The 23,128-nt window shown below is 42.7% G+C and overlaps 1 protein-coding gene across 2 annotated transcripts in view; it reads left to right on the top strand.

Moving 5' to 3' along the window:
- Nucleotides 1–20,263, top strand: part of SATB2 (SATB homeobox 2) — a gene marked incomplete at both ends in the record, with an annotated part of 162,954 nt that extends 142,691 nt beyond the window's left edge. For both annotated transcript variants that reach the window (XM_080933035.1, XM_080933034.1), the window contains one exon: nucleotides 19,802–20,263. In XM_080933035.1, the coding sequence (XP_080789161.1) occupies nucleotides 19,802–20,263 (462 nt within the window). The remainder of the gene's footprint in view (nucleotides 1–19,801) is intronic.
- Between the last annotated feature and the right edge of the window lie 2,865 nt (nucleotides 20,264–23,128).

Here is a 23,128-nt window from a genome sequence, read left to right as displayed (position 1 = left end):
TGGCTTTTTTTCTCTTTCTCGACCTCACATTTCCCCCTTCGCCCCCTCTCTCGTGGTTTGAATTAAAATCTAAAGACAGCCTGCAAGGCTGTCTACATATCTGCAAGAAGGATGCGGTAAATCACAGAGCGGTTTGTGATCTCAGACACGGTGGTGTCAGAGACGGAAGACCTCCCTTCCAATGGGCTTCCTTGAACTCCCTCACAGCCGCAGTATCACGGATAATAGCTTATCATGGATAGTTACATTTTTGCAAACGGTAGAGGAGATCATTTTGCTACACATATTTTCCAGCCTTGCCAGCTTCTCAATCTTTTACAGCTTTCATGCATTAAGGCCCATGTTTTCTTTGTTGGTTTTAAAAATGCTATCACTAATAATAGGTCTGTCCTATGATCAGTCTCCAAGTAGAAGACACAGAGGAAGATCCCCTTCCCAGCTGCCCCCAGTCAAACATCTGAGACTTTTGTAGAACATGGTACTCCTCATGGTTTCCATTAAGTGAGCTATGACAACCAAATTTTCATGCAGATTTCTAATAGCTTTGGTCATTTTTCAGCTTATTGATGTATATAAGAGAATGAATCATGTTTAGGGGCAAGTCATTGAAAAGTTAAAAACTAAAAATAAAGATGGGGAAATGGGCAGAGGAGAAATATTGCTGCTGATGTCCTTGCCACTGCCCCTGCCTCTTAACCCTTTACCTGCTGTCAGGTTCCAAGGCAAACCTACCATGGGGACAGGACTCTCTCCTTAACCCCTTCTGATCAGATACGGTGCTTCATTTTGAAAATGAAACTAACTCCCCTGAGGCCTTTGAAACTTTAATAATACACAATAAATAAAATGATGTCTAATAACTCAGTGCTTTCATTTGACATCCCCGCCCTCTCACTGTGCACCAACTGTAGAAACATAAATACTTGCAGGCTTCGAAAGCCCAGTTTCTATTTGCTAAATAAACTTGGCTGGCTTTAAATTCCTCTGTGTATAGTCATTAATACAATCCACTTTGACAGCATTTAATTAAAGTGCTTTTCTCTATTAAATTCATTAAAAGCCCCCCCGCCCCCCATATATAACTGCTTTCCAGATGCCGAGAGCCACAGCCTCGTCAGGCTGCCTTTGAAGAACTTCTCATTCCTCTTTGTAAAGTGTTTATTATGTTCCATTTAGGAACTGTTAAATATGACTTAGAGAGGAAGGCAGGGTCCAGGACATACTTTATCCCCTCAGCAATCTCTTAGAAAACAAATGTTAGTTTAACTCATGTGAACAAGCATCTCTCCCTACATATTTCTCCTACACTGAGTGACACTTCAGCTCGTTCAGAACGGCGTAATGAAGATAAGATTTCCAAATCAGGGCTGAGGAATTTGCATTGCTTCTAAGCAAGGTGTTTAGCTTGAATCTATTTGCCTGCAGATTCGGGGAGAGTGAGTCTAGCTACCCAGTATTAATAGATTATTGACAGTTTAATGTCTTGGCACCTCCTTAGCCCATGAAGTATAATAACCAGGAAGCTGTGTGATATAGAAGCAGTCAATATCATTTGCAATCAAAACCTTTCAGTTAATTGCTGGTTGACCTTAGAGATTTCCTTTAGGCAATCCCGTTCTTCGTTTAGAGCGGCGGGGCCATATTGATTTGTGGAGTTTATTCAGAGATGATTATTTAATACCCATTGCTACAGTCTACGTGGTACATTGTGCTTTCTCTGCATCTGCCGTCTGAATTGCCTCTTGACCAGTATTCTCTCTGCCAGCTCTACTTTAAAAATATTTCATTAAATCCAACCCATTCTCTTCTCAGAAATAGAAGGTCGGGGCTTCTTGCAGTCATACACAATCAAGTGCTTTAATATGATAATAGCATTTTATTCACCAGTTTGGAATAAACATTCTGACAGAGATCTAATCAAGGCTAAAATCTGCACAGCACCTTAAAACAGGTGTTCTTTAATGCCATCCCAGTGCCTTTTGATCTCTGTAGATATGGGAGGTGGCTTCTGTTTGGCTTTCTTCTATGCTTAGCTTCCATGAGTTATTTAGTTTTTGTTGAATATTTTTTTAAAAACAGATTTTGATAAAATATAAATAAGCTACAAATTAGTGAAAAAGCAGCAAAAATAAATTTATTTTGAGCCATTTGCTCACTTTGAAATATGTGTAGTTGAAGCTGGAGAGGTTGAAAGAGAATAAAGGTAAAGACTGCACCCATGGGTGGTGCTCCATGGGTGGTGCTCCTTACTCTAGTCTTCTCTCAGTGCGCCCCACTCAGTCCACGCCGAGGAGAGCCACATCGACATTTGATGCCTGTCTTGGAAAAGACATTCAGTGTTTGCCCACAGCATTTTATAGCTGGGCAACACTCTCCTATATCTCAGGGAGGGGCAAAGGCCCCCTCAAGAGGTCACCAGGACCCACAGGCTTCATTAGAAAACATGGGCTGCTTTTGTAGATTATTTCTTGATTCAAGATTCCCCTTCTTTGTCTTACAGGCAGTGTGAGAAGGGACAGAGAGAAAAGCAAAGGAGTAAATATGTCAGTCTCAGTGACATCACAGTAACAGCCTAAGTGTTCGTCTCCTGAGCTTCAGTTACTTTCAGCCCAGTGCTGTGGGAGAATTAGAAAGTTGGATAGGTCTGTATGCATGCACTGAGTTGCTACAAACTACTCGAATTCAAGTCTTTTTCAGGAAGCATATACTCTTCCACCAAGATGTCTGTTTATTTAATGTGACTTTTTTTTTTTTTTGCTATAAAAGTATTCTGGGCATGTTATGGTAAATGTTAAGTTTCGACTATTGCAGTGGTTGGTATTCTAGAGTAGGCGGCTGTCACATAGGAGGTGAACACAGAGGGTAACACAGAAAACAATGTGAGGACGCTAAACCTGACTGGTGAGAGGTCTCAGAAGGATCCCAGAACGGGACTGCAGAGGGTCACTTACAGGAGTTTCCTAAGACAGAAACAGCAGAAGGGAGAGCCAGGAGTAGGAGGGCTCTGACCCCAGGGGTCTGGTTGGTGTATAGCCTGCAAGGCAAGGGCTGGGTAGCAAGAATTGGGCGGAGGAATAAGCTACAGTCAGGTGACAGTCTGCTTGGACTTTGGCCTGACTTAAGGCCACTGAGCACCTTTGGCAAGGTGTTCTGTGGGCTGTGGCAGGGAGGCCTGTTAGGAGGAAGAGTTGGTCATTCAAGCAAGAGGTTGTAAAGACCTCGGTGGAGTCGATATATATGGAGAATGGAGCCTTCCCACTAGAGCTGTTTAGGAGTCCTTTTCAGCACATGGGGTGGGATAGATGTTGACTTTAAGATGAAGTCAGTGGGAACTCCATGATCTTGGTTGTAGCCAATGTAGGGGGTTGGTCTTGGAACACCAATCAAGAGTGTTAATGATTAATTCCCGCTAATGTCATTTGTAAGTATATTTGTTTTGTACTGAGTTGTCAGCAATTAAATTAAATCTACCCTTAAGCAAATTCACATTTGAAAGTCTAATCGCTCAACAGTTCCAGCTTATGAGGATGGTCGGCATAGGGTAGGCAAATATGCTCTGAAGAGCCGAGGCAACGTGGCGAGTAGACAGAGAGGACTTGCTGTGTGAATTCAAGTAGATAAGGATGCTGAATAACTGGCCTCGTGGGAACACCAAAGTCCTCTACAGCTTAGAGGCCTAGACTCTTCCTTGTGGGAAAAGGAACCTGCAGTCCAGTTACTTTGCCCTAAGGAATTAGGGACTGAGGATTTTGTTCCCAGTCACCATCCTGGGAGGAGGAGAATAGCTTCCTTATCTCGTTTTTCATGGTTAAATAAGAGGGCCAGGTTCTTCCAGCCCCCCACCTCTTCCTACATGTCCTGGTATAGAGTTGAGGTGCAAGAGTCTCCCCTTCCCTTGTTTCAGTTAGAGCTATCATTAATATGGAGGACGCACAGCTGTATATCCCCACAGTGAAGGAGTTTAGCATTGAAAAAGAATTCAACTGCTGGACTGACAGCTTGTTTACCCCTTGGAAGCTTTACCTCACGCCATTTAATCTCCCTATGTTCTTCTCTTGAAAGAAAATATCAAGCAGGCCTGTCACTGATGGGAGTGAATGAAGTCTGCAAAGTAGCCTTGTGTTTGATGAGCCCACATCTCACACCCTTTAAGCGCTAACTCACCAGGAATCTTGGCTCAGGGACCTCTGCTTCATGGTCCGAGGAACAGCCCTGCTTAGATCATCTGACTTGGTTTACCCAGTCTGGTCTTCAGGGTATAATAAACTATAATGTCTCAGTGGTGTGGTAATGCAATAGAGTTTGTCCTTTACTGGAGTCACTGATTATAATGCCTAGCCTGAGATCTGCTTTCTATAAAAGGCACGTCCGTACTTTTATGCTTGATTCACACAGTGCAGTTTCTCCAAGTCCTGTTATTAAGTGGTTATATCCAGAAAGCAGAAATATGCTGAGGTCATATATTATTGGTGAACATCTAATATTTCCACTAACCATAACTGTCAGATTGTTCTGCATTTGGAGCATCCCAACTATAAAAATTATACAGAAAATGTGGCCCATTCCATGTCCTACACAGGCCTCAGATACACAATAACTCGAATTTGCCCCTTGCCCCCCAAATAAGGAACCAAATATATTCAGCATTCTCTTCAAATAATTTATATCCTCTGCTGTAACAGTGTGACTGACATCAGCTCGTACCACCCCCATTTTGTTATTTTAGTAAAACCCACCTGAGAGTTCACAAATTGTATCTTGCAAGCATTGACAAGGTTGTTTGCATTTCGGTCACATTTTTACTTTTCTTGAGAATTATTTAGCCACCTAGATTAACTGCTTCAGAATTCTGGTGGTCATTTTAACCTGGAAACTTAGCACATCTTTCTCTCTTGGCCTTTGGCCATCCAGGAGCTATTATGAATTTTCAGGCTGTTTCATTGAATGCTGTTTGAATTCCTGTTACTCAAGTCATCGTAACCTTTCACCCTGCTAGTCAATGACTCTGGTTATCTTTAACTCAAGAACTTCTTTCCTGTGGGCTGGGACAAGAACCACCCTTTCCCAGATACACCAGTGAAGCAGGACATGTTGACTTACAAATCAGGGTCTCAGAGTAACCGCCAGAGACTCCTATATTCCTCTTTACTGTCTCAACAGAAATATGGAATCTGTGCAGCACATTATCATTGGCTGTGCCTTAAATCTGTCTTCAATAGTCAGGCTTCTTTTTTTCTGTGAGTGTGTATGAAGACCTGGTAAAGGTGCTGGTGTGCGCAAAGGGGAGAAAATGGAAGGGTGGACTTGGTAGGCATGTGAGACTTGCTCGGGGTCAGGCTCCTCTTAGGTGAGGATATACAGTCATGGCTTAGAGCATGCTAAAGAGCCTCATCGAGCCTCATCTTCCTTACTCCTTGTTTAGATTGTGTTGTCATGTTTATGGAATTGGTTTTCACTTACATTATTGCTAAAATGATCAATAAACTTGGTTCTCAGATGAGACCGGTGAAGGGAAGGATAGATTTCCACTAGGTTCAGCATGTGACCAATGTTTTACCTTTCTTTTTTTTTTTTTTCCTTTTGTGTGTGTGTGTGTGTGTGTGTGTGTGTGTGTGTGTATTGCATAAGATTTTATCCCTTTGTGGAAGATTATTTTAGACCTAAAGGATTATGGATGGATAAATAAGTACCACTTTTAGTAAATAAGAGAAACATGATTTGTAAGAAACACAATTTTGATTAAAACCGTGTTTTGCCTTTCTTAATGTCTAACTGGGAAAAAATTTTTGCTGCTTGGTCTGCTTGTTTTTAATTTTTAGATTTTTAAATTTTATTTTATGTGTATGAGTATTTCCCTACGTGTATGTATTTGCACCATGTGAATGTCTGGTACTTACAGAGATCAGAGAAGGGCATTGAGTGCCCTGGAACTGATTTGTATATGGTTGTGAGCCTTTATGTTGGTCCTGGGAACCCATCCTCCTCTGTAAGAGCAACAGGTGCTCCTAAGCACTGGAGTCATCGCTCTACATCCCTCTGCTTATCTGGTTTTGGTCCTGACTTGTTTCTTGATATCATGACCACGTCATGCCAGAAACATAAACAAACATATTTCTGTCTTTCTACAATGTCATAATTTATGGAATAAGAATAAATACATCAAGTTTATCCATTTCAACAATAACAGTTCATTATATAATCCTGTTCAGGCACATTTGTTGTTGTTGTTGTTGTTGTTGTTATTTCATATCACACAGCACACAGAGAATGTATCTGTATGTAGACCTGGCTGCTTTTACAGAATGAGTACAAATTCAAAGATGGAGTCAAAAGCGTTTTTAAAATTGAGTATCTGGGGCAAGGAAGAGCCTGTAAAAAAACAAACAAACAAACAAGCAAACAAACCACATTTATGCAATAGGAAGTATCTTAGACCAGTGGTTCTCAACCTGTGGGTTGCAACCCCTTTTGTGTGGGGATCCAATAAGCCTTTCAGAAGGATCTCTTTAGAACATTGGAAAACACAGATATTTACATTATAATCTCTAACAGTAACAACATAACAGTTATGAAGTAGCAACAAAAATAATTTTATGGTTGTGGTTACCATAACATAATATAAAGGGGTTGCCCCATTAGGAAGGTTGAGAATCATGTCTTAGGGGAATGTATGGTCTAATTAACACTTGGTGGCCATTTAATTGAGTCGTAAGCATTCATCTCCGTCTTGCTGTTCTTACCACATCAGCTCATTCAGTTGTATGAAGGATGTACTTTGCCGGGCTGCCTCTTGGATGACCACAGATTCTGGCCATTCCTAGACCATTATTAATAACTGCAACATACTTATTTTACCCCGAAGTATCCCAGAGTCATTGTTATCCTTGTTCTCAGTTTACTACCGAGGAGGAAATGCTATAAGCCGAAGGCTGTTTTTAAGCCCCACGTTTCTAACAACACCAAGTGTATGCTAACAGATGACTGTGTCCAGCGTTGTCGTGCTTTTATCTCTGACCAAAGTGTTCATTCTGAGAAACCGTCGTTAAGCCTCATTAAAAGCACACACAACCCTGCCGTAGTGCCAGGCTACAGTATCACAGGGAGCCTGGCTAAGGCTCCCGGGTATTGAACATGGATTTCCATGTTGGACTTCCTGTCCGTTTGCTTGTTTGTATTGATTTCTTTCGACATGATCTTCCTTTATTGAGCTCCACTCTCCCTCTCTCCCTCCTTTTTTAAAATCCCCGTCCTACAGCTATATGTGCTAAGAGCAATTGTACAAAGAAAACCAACTTATATTAACCCTGCCTGGAGTCAAACTGTAATCTCACACCTGTATTCTGCAGTGTGCTGTCACTTCACAGGCGCTCTTTTTTAATAACACATTTCCTGAGTTTTGACCTGAGGCTATGGTATAATCGCCCAAAAAGCAACAGAACTAAACCATAGTTTTTAATAAGCCTTATAATGTTAGGATGTGAAATTACAGCCATAAGAGCCAACACAAGTAACATCATTTGAAGCTAAAAATAGTGCTGAGTTGTGTCTAAGAGACTATGTTTTGCCTGTGAAAATGTCTCCGAGTGATAAAGTCAAGAGGCAAATCATAACGTGTGTGTGATTTCCCTGCAGCCCTGCTCTGGGGCCTTACTTGATTTGACTCAAGCAAGGATGCTTTCCACTTCAGCGTCTACTCTGAATGTTCTGGTAAAGAGCTTGATAATCATTATGAAGATTATCAAGAGAGTCAGGCTCAGGTCTCAGACATGCTCCAAATAGTATGGACGTTTGCAAGCTTCTTGGCCTTGTGACCCACTTTCATTTTTGCAACTAACGACCCCAGTAATATGTAATGTATATCAGTCTTACCTGCCTGGTGATTAACCTTTACAAATGAAGAGTCTGCTAAGTTTTAAATAATTGTACATTGTGCCCGTGTGTGCACACATGCACGTGTGTATATGTGTGTATGCATGTATCTGCATGTGTATAAAGGATATAGTTTATGAAAAATATATTGCTAAAACTTAACATATACCAGACTTTATATACATTTGAAGGTATTTTAATGTCAGATAATGTCTGATAATTAATGCTTTAATGCAGGGCAGTTAGATTCTCAGAATCGCTTCTGTGCTTGATCTAATACATGCTTCTGGTTGAAGCTGATAAAGTAATTAGGATAGAAAGTGATATTTCAACAGGAATTCCATATAATTGAGACACTATTTTTTGATATTTTAGCAAGACTTTAAAAGTGACAGAGTTTTTGTTTGCAAAATGGAGTTTTCCAAATGGAATTGAGCCAACATATTCGTGACTAGTTCATATTTTTGTACTTTATTCATTGATCTCCACTTAACTTTGCATAGATCTTTTACCAGTTTACATCTTTTCAGTATTATGGATTGGTCACATGTGAAATATTAGCTTGTTCATTTATGCATATCTTATAAATGTTGAGGCTTCTTTGTGTAGCCTCTGTAAAAGGCATCTGTTAGAAAGGGTTCTGTGTATCAGGATGTTGGCGAGCTTCCTGTGGCAGGTAGAGCATTGCAAACTCTCATTTTTACCTAAAAGGTCAAATCTGACCATCAGCAGTAAATAAATACTTTTAGATATTTTACCTAAAGTGACAGGCTTACTTCATTCTCTGTGCATATGTATGTATGTATGTGTGTGTGTGCATGTGTGTGCAGTACATGTAGCTATGTGTGTGCATAGAGAGAAACTAGATAACACTGGATGCTCCGTGGACACCAGAAAGAGTCTCTCTCTACAGCACTGGCTGGAACTCACTATGTAGACCAGGCTGGCCTTAAACTCACAGAGACCTGTTTGCTTCAGTTTCCCTGGTGCTGGGATTAAAGACATGTACCAGTATCCATGTTAGTTTTTGAGACAGTCTCTCATTGAAGCTACTGTTTCCACTAGAGTAGCTGGTTAGCAAGTTCCTAACCTGAGACCTGCCTGCTTCCTCCTGCCCAGTGTTGCCTGGGCTCCTGCTAGATGCTGTTGCACCTGGTTTCTCCATGGGTGCTGCGGATCAGAATTCAGTCCTCAACATGCACAGCAGAAAGTTTACCCACCAAACCATTTCCCAGCCCCTAACTTCCATTTTTAAGGAACTATCACAGGTTTCTTGTTAGCTGTCCCATCAAGTAACATGGTGCTTCATGGCAGAAGAGCTTCCCAGCCTCCGTGTAAACAGTCACAACTGAAGCATTCTGCTTGGAGAATCAGTGTGGGGAAAGTCTTTCTCAAGACCACCACATGACTTTGCTGTGTCACAGAACATGAATAATAATTAGTATTAATAACCAATAAGGGTGTGTTGCTTAATCAAGAATATTGTCACACAAAGGTGGTGTCATTGCACATGTGAGCTTATAAACATGATCAGGAAGCTGCTGTGAGTTCTGTCAGGTACCGCCACCTTTCTGTCAGGTACCGCCACCTTGACTACCACAGACCACACTTCCCCATCTGTACTTTTGTGTCTTTGGTGCAAATTTTAGCACAATCAAAGCAATGAGCAGAAACACAGTCCGTAGTTTTGCTTGGAAATCGTCTTGATATCGTGGGTGTCCTAATACAGTGTCTAGTTTCACCGAGGTCCACGGATCTCGCTTGAAGAACCACTAGTGAAGACTAGCTCCCTAAGAGTCCACATGGTGTGTCCATGTACCATTTCAAAGAGGACTCTGGCTCTGAGGTTCAGTTCTGTATGACAATTTTGAGGCAGATTCCATGTGCCACATACTATGGTGAGAACAAATGCTAAGGAAGTCTATAGAGAAGGAAGGAAGGGTCGTTCCTAGCAGAGGTGTTCGCTTATCCATCTGGACCCTTAAGGTGAAAGGGCCAATTACAGAAATTGTTGCTGGTTTTAATAATAAGCATATTGACAAAAAAATGCATGAGGGATTTAGTATTGATCTTTAAGTATTCCTCACATTTTAAAAATGAAACTTGCTTAGAGCCAGAAATACGGCTTAGCTGTTAAGAGCACATACACTGTTCCACATGCTCAGATTTGATTCCCAGCACCATGTGGGGCAGCTCATAACTGCCTGTAACTCCAGCCCCAGGGGTCACCTCTACCTTCTTATTCAACATGCACATACTCACAGATACATATGTACATAGGTAATAAAAATAAATCTTTTAAGTTGCTCTTTAGAAAAGCTTTAATTATAGTCAGACCTCTGCCAAATACTTCATATGATTTCACCTAATCTTACTTCTTAGTACTGCAAAGAAAGATCTTCGAAGGTGCCAAACACTGGGACTCGGAGAATAGCTTGCTCAAGAGTCTCAAGGCTGACAAACAGTGGTACTTGGAGTAGGAACTGCCTTGAAGCCATAACTTCATAACCCTAAACTTGCTTGAAATTTCTACAGTTGTATAGTTTGAGTTATCTGGTGCCCTAGAAGATTTTTAGAAGAGCAGAAATATACATATATACAAATGTAAGATACCCCTGTTCTCAGATGCTAGAAGTAAATTCCTGTACTTGGTGACAAGGTCTTAACTTATTACATGTACATTAATAGCAAGAAGAAGAAGAGCCAGTGCTCAGCAGGGGTGAGAGTAGAGTTAAAGCTAGAGATAAAGAGGAGGATGTGGGGTTAGCTCCTCCATGCAGCATTGCCAGAGTCCTGAGCACTCACTAGGCCTGCGATGTGTGGTCCACAGCTCACGGCCCAGGGGTGAGCTACGCCGGCCATAATTCCTGCTGTTCATAATTACCAGTGTTAGGTGTTTCCCCTGCTGAATTTTTAGATTCAAATTAATAGTCTCTACTGCTGGTTTTGATGGGGTGGAGGGAAACTTGCCACTAAGTTGTTGGAACCTCAAGTACAGGACATTTTATATATAGTAACGGGTAAAACTAATAGCATGCAGTCATTCTTGTGTTTGGTACGCTCCAGCGGACGTATGCCTAAGAACTTTCCACCAATTGTTCTGGTTGCTTCGTGTATTTTTTTCTTGGAATTTTTGATGCAAAAATACTTTTTTTTGATTATTTATTGGCATAGACGAAGTAAAACAAAGTGAGTAAAAGATATTTTGACTTCAACGCCCCGTGGAGGGAGACAGAAGTGACCCTGTCCTTGTCACCTCCTGCTGCTGTGCCTTATGCTCTGAGAGAGGCTTCTTCTGTGGGTGAATCTTGTCCCCGAGAGCCACACGTGGCCACCTGGAAAGCCACTCCAACCTGTTACCACGCTTCCGCCCTATACAGTCACCTCCGCAATAATCTCTCATTTTCTCTATATAAAAACGACCGCAAAGTCTTGGCTTATTATAAGTAATCCAGTTCACCCCGTAATGATACAGTGAATTATATACTTTCCTAAACTTAATCATTCAAGATCTCACTTCCTTCCCTGCAGGCAAGAACTATTATACTTTACACATGGCTCCCAGCTGGTTCTCATTGAGGCCTTCAGAATCTATTTGAACGCCGGGAGCCTTAAGAAGAGGGCTTTATCTCTCTCCGTCGGCTTTTGTCATGGTACTGAGAGCTCCTTCTGTTTTCCAAGTTTTCAGTTTTGAGACAGAGAAGCACCCGTATTATAACTGCACTGTGTAACTGGTCAGGGAGGCTTTAAGGCTCTGCTTGGAAGATGGCATCCCTTTCAAATATATGTACAACTTTTCTTCCTGAAGTCTCAGTTTCCTGTTCTTTCACGGACATGTGTGTTATGTCTTAGCTCAGAGACTTCAGAAAGGAAGGAGCGGTAGCAGGCTTTGACTCTGCCTCTGCCCTGCCCATAGCTTACTTATCCTCCAGCTCACTTATTCAGAAGCCTTCTAAAATAATGGGCCCACTTGTAGGTACCCCATGAGTGCCCAAATATTTGATGCGTGGGTCTACTTCTTTCTCTGCCAGTGCAAGGCTGATTGTTGGAAGCACAATTCCCTTTAGGTGTGGTAAGTACCGCAGCTGAAGAAGGCAGCCATGAATTAAATGTAGAGTAATTATTTCTTCCAGGGTAGAAATGTCTGGGCACATTTCTGGCTACTCCATACTAACGTTCCTATTTGGGATAACTTAATGATGATCTAGTAAAGCAGTAGAAGCTGAATATTCTGGATCAATTCATGAGCACACAGAAGGTATTTGCCCTTCTGTCTTACAAGAATATTTCACAGCTCAGGCTGTGGTTTTGGCTAGAATAGACTACGTGATCACAGGTCTCTCGGGGGTACAGAATCACCCTGATGTTAGAACAATGAGCTCCGCATGCTCCAGGCCTGGGTCCATCTAGCTGTTGTCACTGCTTGATAGAGCAGGACCAGTGCTTTGTGTAAGTATAGAAGGACCTTGGTCCATGCCGTGCATCTTAGCGTTGTATGGAGGGGGAGCCCGAGCATCTGTGATGTGGCTAATGCAACTGAAGAACTGAAGGCTTTTAAAATACATATTTAGTTAATTTGAATGTAGGGGGTGTCTGGGAAAATAGCTCATGTGCTTGCTGCACATACTAGGCCATGAGTTTATATCAAGAAACCATGGTGGTGTGCTTCTGATCCCGGTGCCAGGAAGGCGGAGACTTGCGGCTTCCTGTAACTGAATGGCCAGCCGGGCTAGCTTCCTTAGTGCTTTCCAGACCTATGAGCGGCCCTGGGTCAAAAGAGAGAGCATGGGAAGTGAACGGCTCCTGGGAATAGACATCCAAAGCTGACCTCTGACCTCCCCCACAGACATGCTCACACACACTGGCACACGCATGAAATAAATGTAAAGCTGTCTGTAGCCATGGCTACTGCATTGAAGAGCATACTCCAGTGGGCCAGTCTTGTTTTCCAGATACTGCATGCTTGTCCTTTCCTCCCAGCCTTTTTGCTTGTTTCCTTTGTCTGGAGCATTTTTTTTATACATGTACCCACCTGCCTCCCCTCCCCTTCAGACTTTACACGCCTGCTGCTTCCTTACTGGGCCTTCCCCACTCACCTCTGTGAAGCATGTGCTCCACCTGTACGCTGCATCCTTGTCACTCATAATCCTCCTCTGGGACGTTTGACATAGGAGTTTGCTTCCCCTCTGTTCTAAGGACCTACTCGGCTTACACTCTGCTCATGGGCCTCACGTTCCGACAGGGAGATACAGAATGCAAGGTCTGTTACTTACAAGCGGTGGGCCCTGAACATATTTGGATTGTTTTTCTTATTAGATGGATCAAAACATGGGATTACCATGAAATAGAGCATATATGTGATCTGTATCATATACAACATATATAAAACATATATATTTGGAGCATTTGGCTTAGATTTCATGGATGCTGACATCCATCCGGACTGCCACTGTTATACCGCTGGAATCTGTACATTTTATTACTATGACCCCTCCCACCAGTCATGTTGAAAATAAATGCTGCTATGGAAAAGAGAGAGGTTTTTACAATGTGCTTTCCAGGAATCTCATTATAGAAATACCAAAAATGTATTTATGACAGAAAACTCGAAAACCCAAAAGAACCAAGAGTTAGCGGGTACATAAAGGTTGGGAGTAAAAGCAGAGCTGTCTTTACAAAGTGATGTGTTTTATTATGTTAGAAAAATCTCAGGAGGATGGTGTTGCAGCTTAAAGATTAAAGATCAACTACTGGACACTAAAAGTTTTGCCTAGTTGTAAGAACAAGTCTTAATATGTAGCCCAAGCTGGCCTTGAACCCACAAACCTCATGCTTGATACATTTCACAGCTGCACAACATCACACTGTTTTGGACCCATAAACTGTTTTTTTTTTTATTTTTTTTGTTTTGTTTTGTTTTGAGTTGTGGTACAATTTGTACATAGTAAAAAGTCATAGCTCTTAAACATCCAGCTGAATAACCCTTCAGACATGTTTTCATCCCTTTAATCGATACCCACATCAATGCAGAGAATATTTTCAGCATCTCCCAAAGACTTAACTTTCATCCAGTAACTCTGAAAGACAGTGTGCTCGCGCTGTTGCTGCTTGTCCTGGAACTTGCTCTGTAGACCAGGCTGACCTCGAACTCAGAGAGATGTGCCTGCTCTGCCTCCTGAGTGCCAGGATTAAAGGTGTTCCCCACCATTCCCTACTTCTTCTGGCCTTCTCATTGCAGTGTGGGGTGTTTGTTTCTTTGTATGCTTTTTTTTTTTTTCTTTCTTGACTCTCCCTAAGCAGCATCTTTAGTCTTTCACATCTGACTCCTTTCAATCAACAGTAAGTTTGTGGCGGTTCCCCACCTGGGCTAGTTGGCCTGACATCTGTTACAATGATGCCCTGGTTTACTGTCTATCACTGGGGAACACTTGTATCCTTTCAACTTTGTGACTCTTATGACTGGAACTATTAGGACATACTGTTCAGAGATTGCAGGATTCTTTTCTGGCTCTAGGCAGTGTACCTGTGTGTTTGTTACTACAGGTTGTATGTGACTAGATCTTAAAAACCAGCCAGAACAAGGATGGCATCATCATGCCAGTGTGGAAGGAGAGAAGCTCCAGGGCCTAACTCCAACACAAGAACGAAAGGCAGCGAAGGAATAATGAGAGCAAGAAATGTCTTCCCTGGGGAGAAGCACACCAATGAATGGCCAGCCTCAAACACACACATAACAGTACACAGCTTAAGCAGAGTATAGAATGGGAGTATGCATATTCTCTCTCTGTGTCTCTCCATCTCTCTGACTGTGTCTCTCTCTGTCTCTCTGTCTCTCTCCCTGTCTCTCTCTCCCTCTCCCTCCCTTTCTCTCTGTCTCTCTCTGACTTTGTCTCTCTCTGTCTCTGTCTCCATGTATCTGTCTCTCTGTTTCTCTCCCTGTCTGTCTCTGTCTCTCTCTCTCTCTGTCTCTCTGTTTCTGTCTCTCTCCCTTTCTCTCTGTCGCTCTCCCTCCCCCCCCCTCTCTCTCACACACACACACACTAACAAGTAAAGAAAAAAAAAGAATCCATGAATTTGAAACAGCAGAGAAGAGAGCACATGGGAGGCTTTGGAGGGAATAGAAGAGAAAAGTGATATAATCTCAAAAATTAAAAATTAAAATAACCCATCCAGTCATAAATAAATGCAAGAACTGCCCAGTGAGCTCAGGAATGGGATGGCTTGCGAGTATGTTCACCAAGAATCAGTGGAGTGACGTCATGGTATTTGCTGGAGACACAGACTTAACCTTGACCCAATCTACTTACTAAAGGGAACAGAGAGTATGCCATAACCAATTCAGTCAGGAAAACCATGACTTACTGAAGTGAGTTTATAATCCCGTCCTGTGAGAAAGAAAAGCAAAAATTATTAGTGGAAGAAATAGGGGGAGAGATAGAGGAGGAGGGAGTTATGGATGGACGGACGGACGGGTGGGTGGATGGATGGAAGGAAGGAAGGAAGGAAGGAAGGAAGGAAGGAATTGATAGACAGACAAACAGATAATAGATAGTAGAAAAGAATTGTTGCTAACCTTTTGATGAGAAGAACTGGAGAGTACTTGGATCGAGTCTCCTCCTGACAAAGACAGTTCTGAGTGAGATAGTTGGAGGTGTGGAGCTGCACCCGTTTGCCCACAGACTGCTCTTCATGGAAGACGCCACCCAGTAAGCACACAGACCCTGGACAGACGGGATACTATTCACATCTTTTGCTAGAAACTATCTAGAGACGGTGGTCCTTTGTCTAGAGGAGGCAGAACATTTTGGGAATGTGAAGACAGTTGTGGTAGCCATCTTTGGAGATGATTACTTTTTAGATATTTCATATGCTAGACAGACCTTTGGGCGGCTGGGAGGCAGACAGCCATTGGCAGGTAGCAGGGCCCAAGCAAAGGACCTTTATGTAACTCACAAGGCAGATGACTTTTAGAGACGTGCACTTTGTCTTCTGTACTTTGATCTCATCGTGATGTTAGAATTCTCTAATAGACACACTAGAACTGACTCCCGTGCCTGTATTGTCATGCCCACCAACCCACTGCACTGCTTGGTCAGACAGTACATTTCATTTATGAGGAACTTTTATTGCCCAGTATTCCTTCTCAGAAATGCTTCACCAGGCTATGATCTGCAAAGGCCCCTGGGAGTCCATTGTTTTTTTCAGCCTGACTTCTCCCTGCATTCCTGACAGTGTAGAGGGGTGTCTTCCAATGCAGCACATTGCCAGTTAGTTCTTGGTCCAGATTACACCTTCATGAAGAATTGTAGGATTACAATGATATGTGTCTATTTTAGACTGCCTGGGACCAAATGAGCAGTGAGTGAGTGTTATTCTTGTCAGTGGGTGTTTCGCATTTGCCTTCTCTGTATGTTTGTGTTGTGGGGCTCTGCTGTAAGAAGTGAGGGGAAGTGCACTAGTCCAAATGGTAGGGCCTAAGGAGAACAAATGCTATCATGCAGAAAGATTATAGTAACTTCAAAGTATAGTTTTGGAAAAATCTCTTTAAATCTACTCAGTGCACAATGGAAAGCCCCTTAAGAACCAATCTAATTATTCAATTAAATGGAACCGTTCTGCTGGCTTTTACTACAGAAGGCAAGCATAATTTAGAAAATGGAGCATTTTAATTCTCTTTTGTTTTCCAATTAACGCAGTTGCTCTAATAGGGACCACTCGTGCTTGAGCACATGTCCGGCCAGAATGTGCTCTGTCCCCGATTCCATTCCTCTTCCTCGCCAAAAGCCAAGGCCCTCACCTGCGGGCTCGGAGGTGTATTTATTAGCATGCTCATACCACCCACATCACAGGCCCCGAGCACACATCTTCCTGTCGTGGAAGCCATGGAGGGCCCTGGGAGCCTGCAGTGCAGCCCCGCTCTCCCTGGCGGGGATAATTAGGACACTGGAATAACAGAGCTCTCACTTTTTGTGCTGATGCCAGCTCACCACATCAGACCACACGAGTTTGTTCTTAGTTGAAAGTGGTAACGAAAACGCCGAGAAGGTTGCCTTTAATTGGTCAGCACTATTTGGATGCGAGTCCACGGTTTTATAGTCCTTTGTTTCCTATTTCTTTCTGCTACCAGCCACCGGCTTATTACAGTAGGTAGGCTCATTAAGTAGCCCAGGCTGGCCTTGTGTTTGTGGTTCTTCATTCTCCAAGCCTCCCACGTGCTTACACAGCCGTGGGCCACCATGCTGAGCTTCTCCCTGGCTGAGAAGCTGGCATTTTCATGGCTGAAAAAGTCTGCCTTTCATCAAAGGCCTCTGAGACTGGTGTGGATGGCAGCTTCTCTTACCTTTAAGCAGTGGGCCACATGACTAGTCGTGTGGTGGGTGGTGACACGTATATCACGGCTGATTGTTCTTTAAGCCTGGCTACACACATTTCTCTTTCTGTGTTGCTTGGGCCTGATTCTCCCTGGACTCTGGAAATTGTGTAATTTGGGACCCTGATTTGGGAAAAACCTTTTATAAAACATTTGAAAACTGCAATGAAGAAATGTGTGTTGTGCTTAAGTGAACATGTTATAAAGACCTTGAAGTTGGGTACTATCCGAGCACAGGCAGGGTGGTCCTCAGCTCTCTACATGACCACACATGTCTCAGCAGAGATGACCAATGCTGCCCTTTAATTCTATGACACACAGCTGCATGTCAGCTGCCAGTGTTGGCCAGGACTCCTAACTGGGTGGGTCTCCCTTCCAGTCTTCATGGAGTTAGTAAGTTCGTAACGGAATGGAAGTTATTTCATGGCAGGTGAGCCTCAGAGTAAAGTTGTCCACTTAGGGTTTTCTTTCATGAGTATGTGACATAGGTACAGAGGAAAAGAGAGGTACTCATGGGGAAAAAAGGAGAAATATTTAAATTTTAACAGCTAGCTAGTAAACCTTGCAATTAAAAACTAGAAATTTGGAAGTATGTTCAAACAGAGGGTTAATTAGTTTATAGGGATAATAAAATTCCTATCTAAATGTGGCTAAAGCAGTCAATTAAAATTTAAAACATACAGAAGGTATATCTTTAAATTGCTTGAAACATTTACATATATTATTTAAAATAATCATATTTAAAGAGCAAAATCAGAGCTAAAAGAAGATAAAGTTGTCTTTTTTTTTTTTAATTCGACAAACGGTGTGTTAACCAGTTCAAACTACCATCTGTTTCTCTCTACCACCTGAGAAACTGAGGCTGAGAAGACCAGTGATTGTCACTGACCAGAAGTTTGCACCAAGCCAGGGATAGGCGAGCTGTGACTTCCTGGGCCAAATCCAGTCTCAGTCGGCATAGTTGAGCTCATTTGCTTACACTGAGAAGCACTGGGCAGTGACTGGAGCCCTTACTGACAAAGTTCTCTGTCTCCTCCTCCCTTCATGCATTTAATATCTGAGCCATCCTTGGAACACCACTTTCTTTTTCTTTTCTTTTCTTTCTTTCTTTCTTTCTTTTTTTTTTTTTTTTTTTTTTTTTTGAATTTTTTATTAGTCACTCTATTTGTTTACCCTTCAAATGATATCCCTCTTCCCAGTTACCCTACACAAACCACAGCCCACCCCCTCTCCCCTCCCCCTCCCCTCTGCCTCTACCCACTCACCCACTCCTGCCTCACTGCTCTAGCATCCCCCTACACTAGGGCATCGAACTTCCACAAGACCAGGGCCTCCCCTCTCATTGGTGCCAGATAAGACCATCCTCTGCTACATATGATCCCTCTGTGTGTACTCTTTGGTTGGTGGTTTAGTCGCTGGGAGCTCTGGGTGGTCCAGTTAGTTGATATTGTTGTTCTTCCTATGGGGTTGCAACTCCCTTTCAGCTCTTCCAGTCCTTCCCCAAGTCTTCCATGGGGTGCCCAGGCCCAGTCAGATGGTTGGCTGTGAGTATCTGCATTTGTAACTAGTCAGGTGCTGGTAGAACCTACCAGGGAACAGCCATACCAGGCCCCTGTCAGCATCTTGGCATCAGCAGTAGTATCAGGGTCTGCCGATGGTAGTATGGTGTCTGGAGATGGAGTGGATTTCTAGGTGGGGTGGTCTCTGGATGGCCTTTCCTTCAGGCTCTGCTTCATATTTTGTCTTGTATTTATTTCCTTTGGACAAGAACAATTCTGCGTTAAAAATTTTGGGATGGGTGGGTGCCCCATCCCTCAACTGGGGGCCATGCCTATCTACGGGAGCTGGTCTCCACAGGTTCTCTCTCCCCTTTGTTGGGTATTTAGGCTAGATGGGTCGAGGTTGGGTCCCGAGAGCCTCTCCATTTCCTGGCAAGATGTGCTACTTTCTTAGTCCTTCTCCGGCATGAGGAGATGGAGACCCAAAGACTTGCCTAGTTTCCCCAGCTTTGCAGAGGGATCTAACGTTGAGCTGTGTTGCCTGTCATCAGTGCAACTGGGCATCTTTACAAGTAGAGGTAGTAAAGCCAAGCCCCTCCGTGAAGCTCCGCTCCATATGACCTCAGGTTCGTGGCTTAACTACCCAGTGCCCCACAATCTTAGTGTCGGTTTAGTTTTTACGACTCTTTTCTTTTTTTCCCTTTTTCTTTTATTTCTTTCTCTTTCTTTGTAGTTGTTTGTTTAAACAAAGTCTTACTATACAGTCTAGGCAGGCATCAAATTGCATTGTAGCCCATTGACTTGAAATTCGTGGAAATCTTCCTGCCTTTACCGCCTTCATGTTGGGAGCATAAGCGTGTACCACCTTCCCCGGCTCACGTGACTCATGAATCACACGTTTCATAGATGAGAATCTAAATCTTCAGAAATGATTTCAGCTTTCCCAAGATTGTGACTCCATCTAAATGCAGTCCGAGGGAGATAATACATGTCGCAAAGGTCTAATGGCCTTGCAAACTTAAGATCCCAGTCACACTAATTTCCGTCCTTTTCCGACTTGCAGGTCCTTCATCGACAGCAGTCCCAGCCAACCAAGGAGAGCTCCCCTCCCAGAGAAGAAGCGCCCCCGCCACCTCCTCCAACTGAAGACAGTTGTGCCAAAAAACCTCGGTCTCGCACAAAGATCTCCCTGGAAGCCCTGGGCATCCTTCAAAGCTTCATCCACGATGTAGGCCTCTATCCTGACCAGGAAGCCATCCACACACTCTCAGCCCAGCTGGATCTCCCCAAACACACCATCATCAAGTTCTTCCAGAACCAGCGGTACCACGTGAAGCATCATGGGAAGCTGAAGGAGCACCTGGGCTCCGCGGTGGACGTGGCAGAGTATAGGGACGAGGAGCTGCTGACCGAGTCCGAGGAGAACGACAGCGAGGAGGGCTCAGAGGAGATGTACAAGGTGGAGGCCGAGGAGGAGAATGCCGAGAAGAACAAGGCGGCGCCTGCCGAAACCGACCAGAGATAATGTGAGCTCCGGAGGAAGAGCAATACATGGGTCCAAGGACTTGACACTTTAGTTTCTTTTGAAGTTCTCTCGGCTTTGTTTTGTTTTTAAATGTCTGTTTCATTTTTCTTACCCTCAACGGCATCCCTATAGGCACAAGATAGCCTATAGACCGAGTAAGCTCCAAGTTTCTGAATCAAATGTCGCCTTGACAAAGAGGACTGAGTGCTAAACTTTTACAGTTGACTGGACCATAGTAATCCTAAGTCACGGGAGACCCTGCCGCCATTCTTGGGACTTACAGAAGAGACACCAGACAAGTTCCAGGATGAGAAGACCCACGAAATAAATGAAGGAAGCTGCGAGTGTGTGTATATGTATATGTACATATCTCTATATTTACATATATATATATTAAACATTGCATGGGACAGAGAACTTTACAATCTGAAGGACTAGACTGTGAAATGAGCTCTTAAAGAAAAGACTTGTTTATGTATAAAAATAATACCACTTCACGGTGAGTTGCTTTGACTTTTTGAGAAACTGCGGCCTGCTCTCCGGGCGGGGTAACTATTTTTGAATTCCTATTTATTTTGTGTGTTTGTCCCTGATTTTTTTTTAATTCTATGGCTTCCTATCTGGCAGCTTAATGGGTAATTTTTGAGGTATGTATTTTAACAAAATAACACTGCCAAAAAAAAGAAAAATGAGAGAGAGGAGGAAGGAAGAGTAAAGTGAGAGAAAATCAGGGCACGTTAAAAAACAGCATAAGGCAAATTACTCCTAAGGACATAATGCACACTTAAGACAATGACTCAACATTGTGACCTTCCACATCCGTTACTGAGCATGTCAGCACTGCAGCAGGCAGATGCATTCGGTGCAGTTCTAAGCCACGTTCAGTGCTGGAAACTTGACCTTTAGCACAGTCCCAATGAATGACATTTTGATGTTGGACCTATGGAATCCGTGTTATGAGCCAAGCCACATTTTGTTGTGAAGTCTATTTACCTGCTTGGTGGCTTCAAATCTTAAAATTATTAAGCCTGCTCATTTTTAAATTGTTGGGATGTTACCATTTCCTTTCTTTTCCCTTTTTTTTTTTTTTTTTTTTTTTTTCCTTTCTGGATTTCTTTTGTTTCTGTTTTCGTTTCGTTTTGCTTTGTTTTAAATAGAACATAGTTCAATGTAATATTAGGTTAGAGAAAGAAGTTTCTGCCCGGTCACAGGGGATCCTGCTCAGCTCAGCTCCATCCGGCCCTCCCCCCAAGCATTTCTTACCCCTTTTCCATTTGGACCTCCTCCTCCTCACAAATCCCCTTCCCTTTAGCCAAACCTCTGCAGACCCTGAGCTCGAGTGCCCCCCCCCCCCCCCCCCCCCGACAGGCAGCCTTGATAGGAACCTGGTTTGGAACCATTATGCACCTCCAGGCAATAAAGTAAGTGAAGCAATTTCAGCAGAGTCACCTACCTATCCATCGGAAAAGGAAATAATTGTCCCGGTGCCCCACATAGTGCTTACCTTACATAAAGCAGAACTCCTGCCAGCCGGCTATCTCGAGGAACAAGTGTTAGAGCTGCAATCGACCCCAGTTTGCCAAATCTCCTTCAGTTTCCTATTAGAAAAAGTAGCATTACCTTCCAGTCCCACTGACAGAGATAGCAAGAGGAGACCTCCCCCTCGGGACAGGCCTCCGGAACCCACTCCAGGCTCGAGATGATCACTATGCAGTTCCGCACAGTTGGATTTTTTTTTTTTTTTTTGAGTTGTACCCTCATGCAACCTTGTCAAAGACCTCATGCAATATCACTTTGAAATTTATTTTCTGTTTACTACACAAACATTGTAATATAACTGTTAATACTATTTATATATTTGAAAGGTATAAGAGGTAGGAGTTTAAAAAAAAAACCTCTATGTGTAGATATTAACTCAGAACTTACACTATACAGGGAGAAGACACGTTGCAATACAAGCTAATTTTAGCTGCTTAGTAACCTCTGGAGTTTTCAAAGGGACATCTTTCCTGTACTTTTTCAAATAACCATGTTTGAAACGGTTAACCTTGCCACAAGCGTCGTGCGTCTTTTCAAAAGGATGGCTGTTTGCAATTGAGACCTGGGCCCGCCCTTCCCCTTTCTGTAGATGCTGCAGCTTTAACCTGAGTCCACAGTTGCTGCTTCCTGATCTCCGGGTTACTCTTTCCAAGCTGTCTTCTGACACTGTTGCTGAAGTCACTCTGTACAAATCCTGGACACCGATGGTTTTGCCAAGCTCTTACAGGTGGTGGTTCATCGATCGATGGCATCCGCATTTGGTATCTTTTACACTTCAACCAAAAATTTATTAGGTATTTTTCAATGCTAAGTCTTGCCTTTTATTTTTTAATTTCACTGCCAAGTTTGCAGTGGTTCTAAGTGAATCTGTGGGCATTTTAGCCTGTGGTCTTGCCAGATCTTTGCGAATTACAATGCATATATGTCTATTTATTCAATATCTGTCATATAATATCTATTTGGAAGAAGAAACTTTCTCTTGTAGTGCCTCTTGACAAAGCACAATTTCCCGCCTTTTTTTTTTTGTGAAATGAAGAAAAAAAAAAAACAAATTGTGTTTTATTGCAGTATCAATAATGTGAATAAGGATTAACATATTGTAAATGTTCTTTTTTTCCATGTAAATCAACTATCTTTGTTATCACTAAGTGATAATTTTTAACTTATGTGCATTGTTAGGCTGTTAGAATTTTTTGGTTGTTAAATAAAACGCATTCAATAAATCTGACTTTGCTTGTTTACTGGGCGTGGCCCCCCTTACCCAGTTTAAGTGGAAGAAGACCTGGAGAATCTAAGAAAATGTTTTAGAAGGAAGGCTGTGGTACC

The sequence above is a fragment of the Micromys minutus genome, assembly GCF_963924665.1.
Source record: "Micromys minutus genome assembly, chromosome: 19".
Taxonomy (NCBI): Eukaryota; Metazoa; Chordata; class Mammalia; order Rodentia; family Muridae; genus Micromys; species Micromys minutus.
This window is presented reverse-complemented; position numbering and strand designations above follow the sequence as displayed.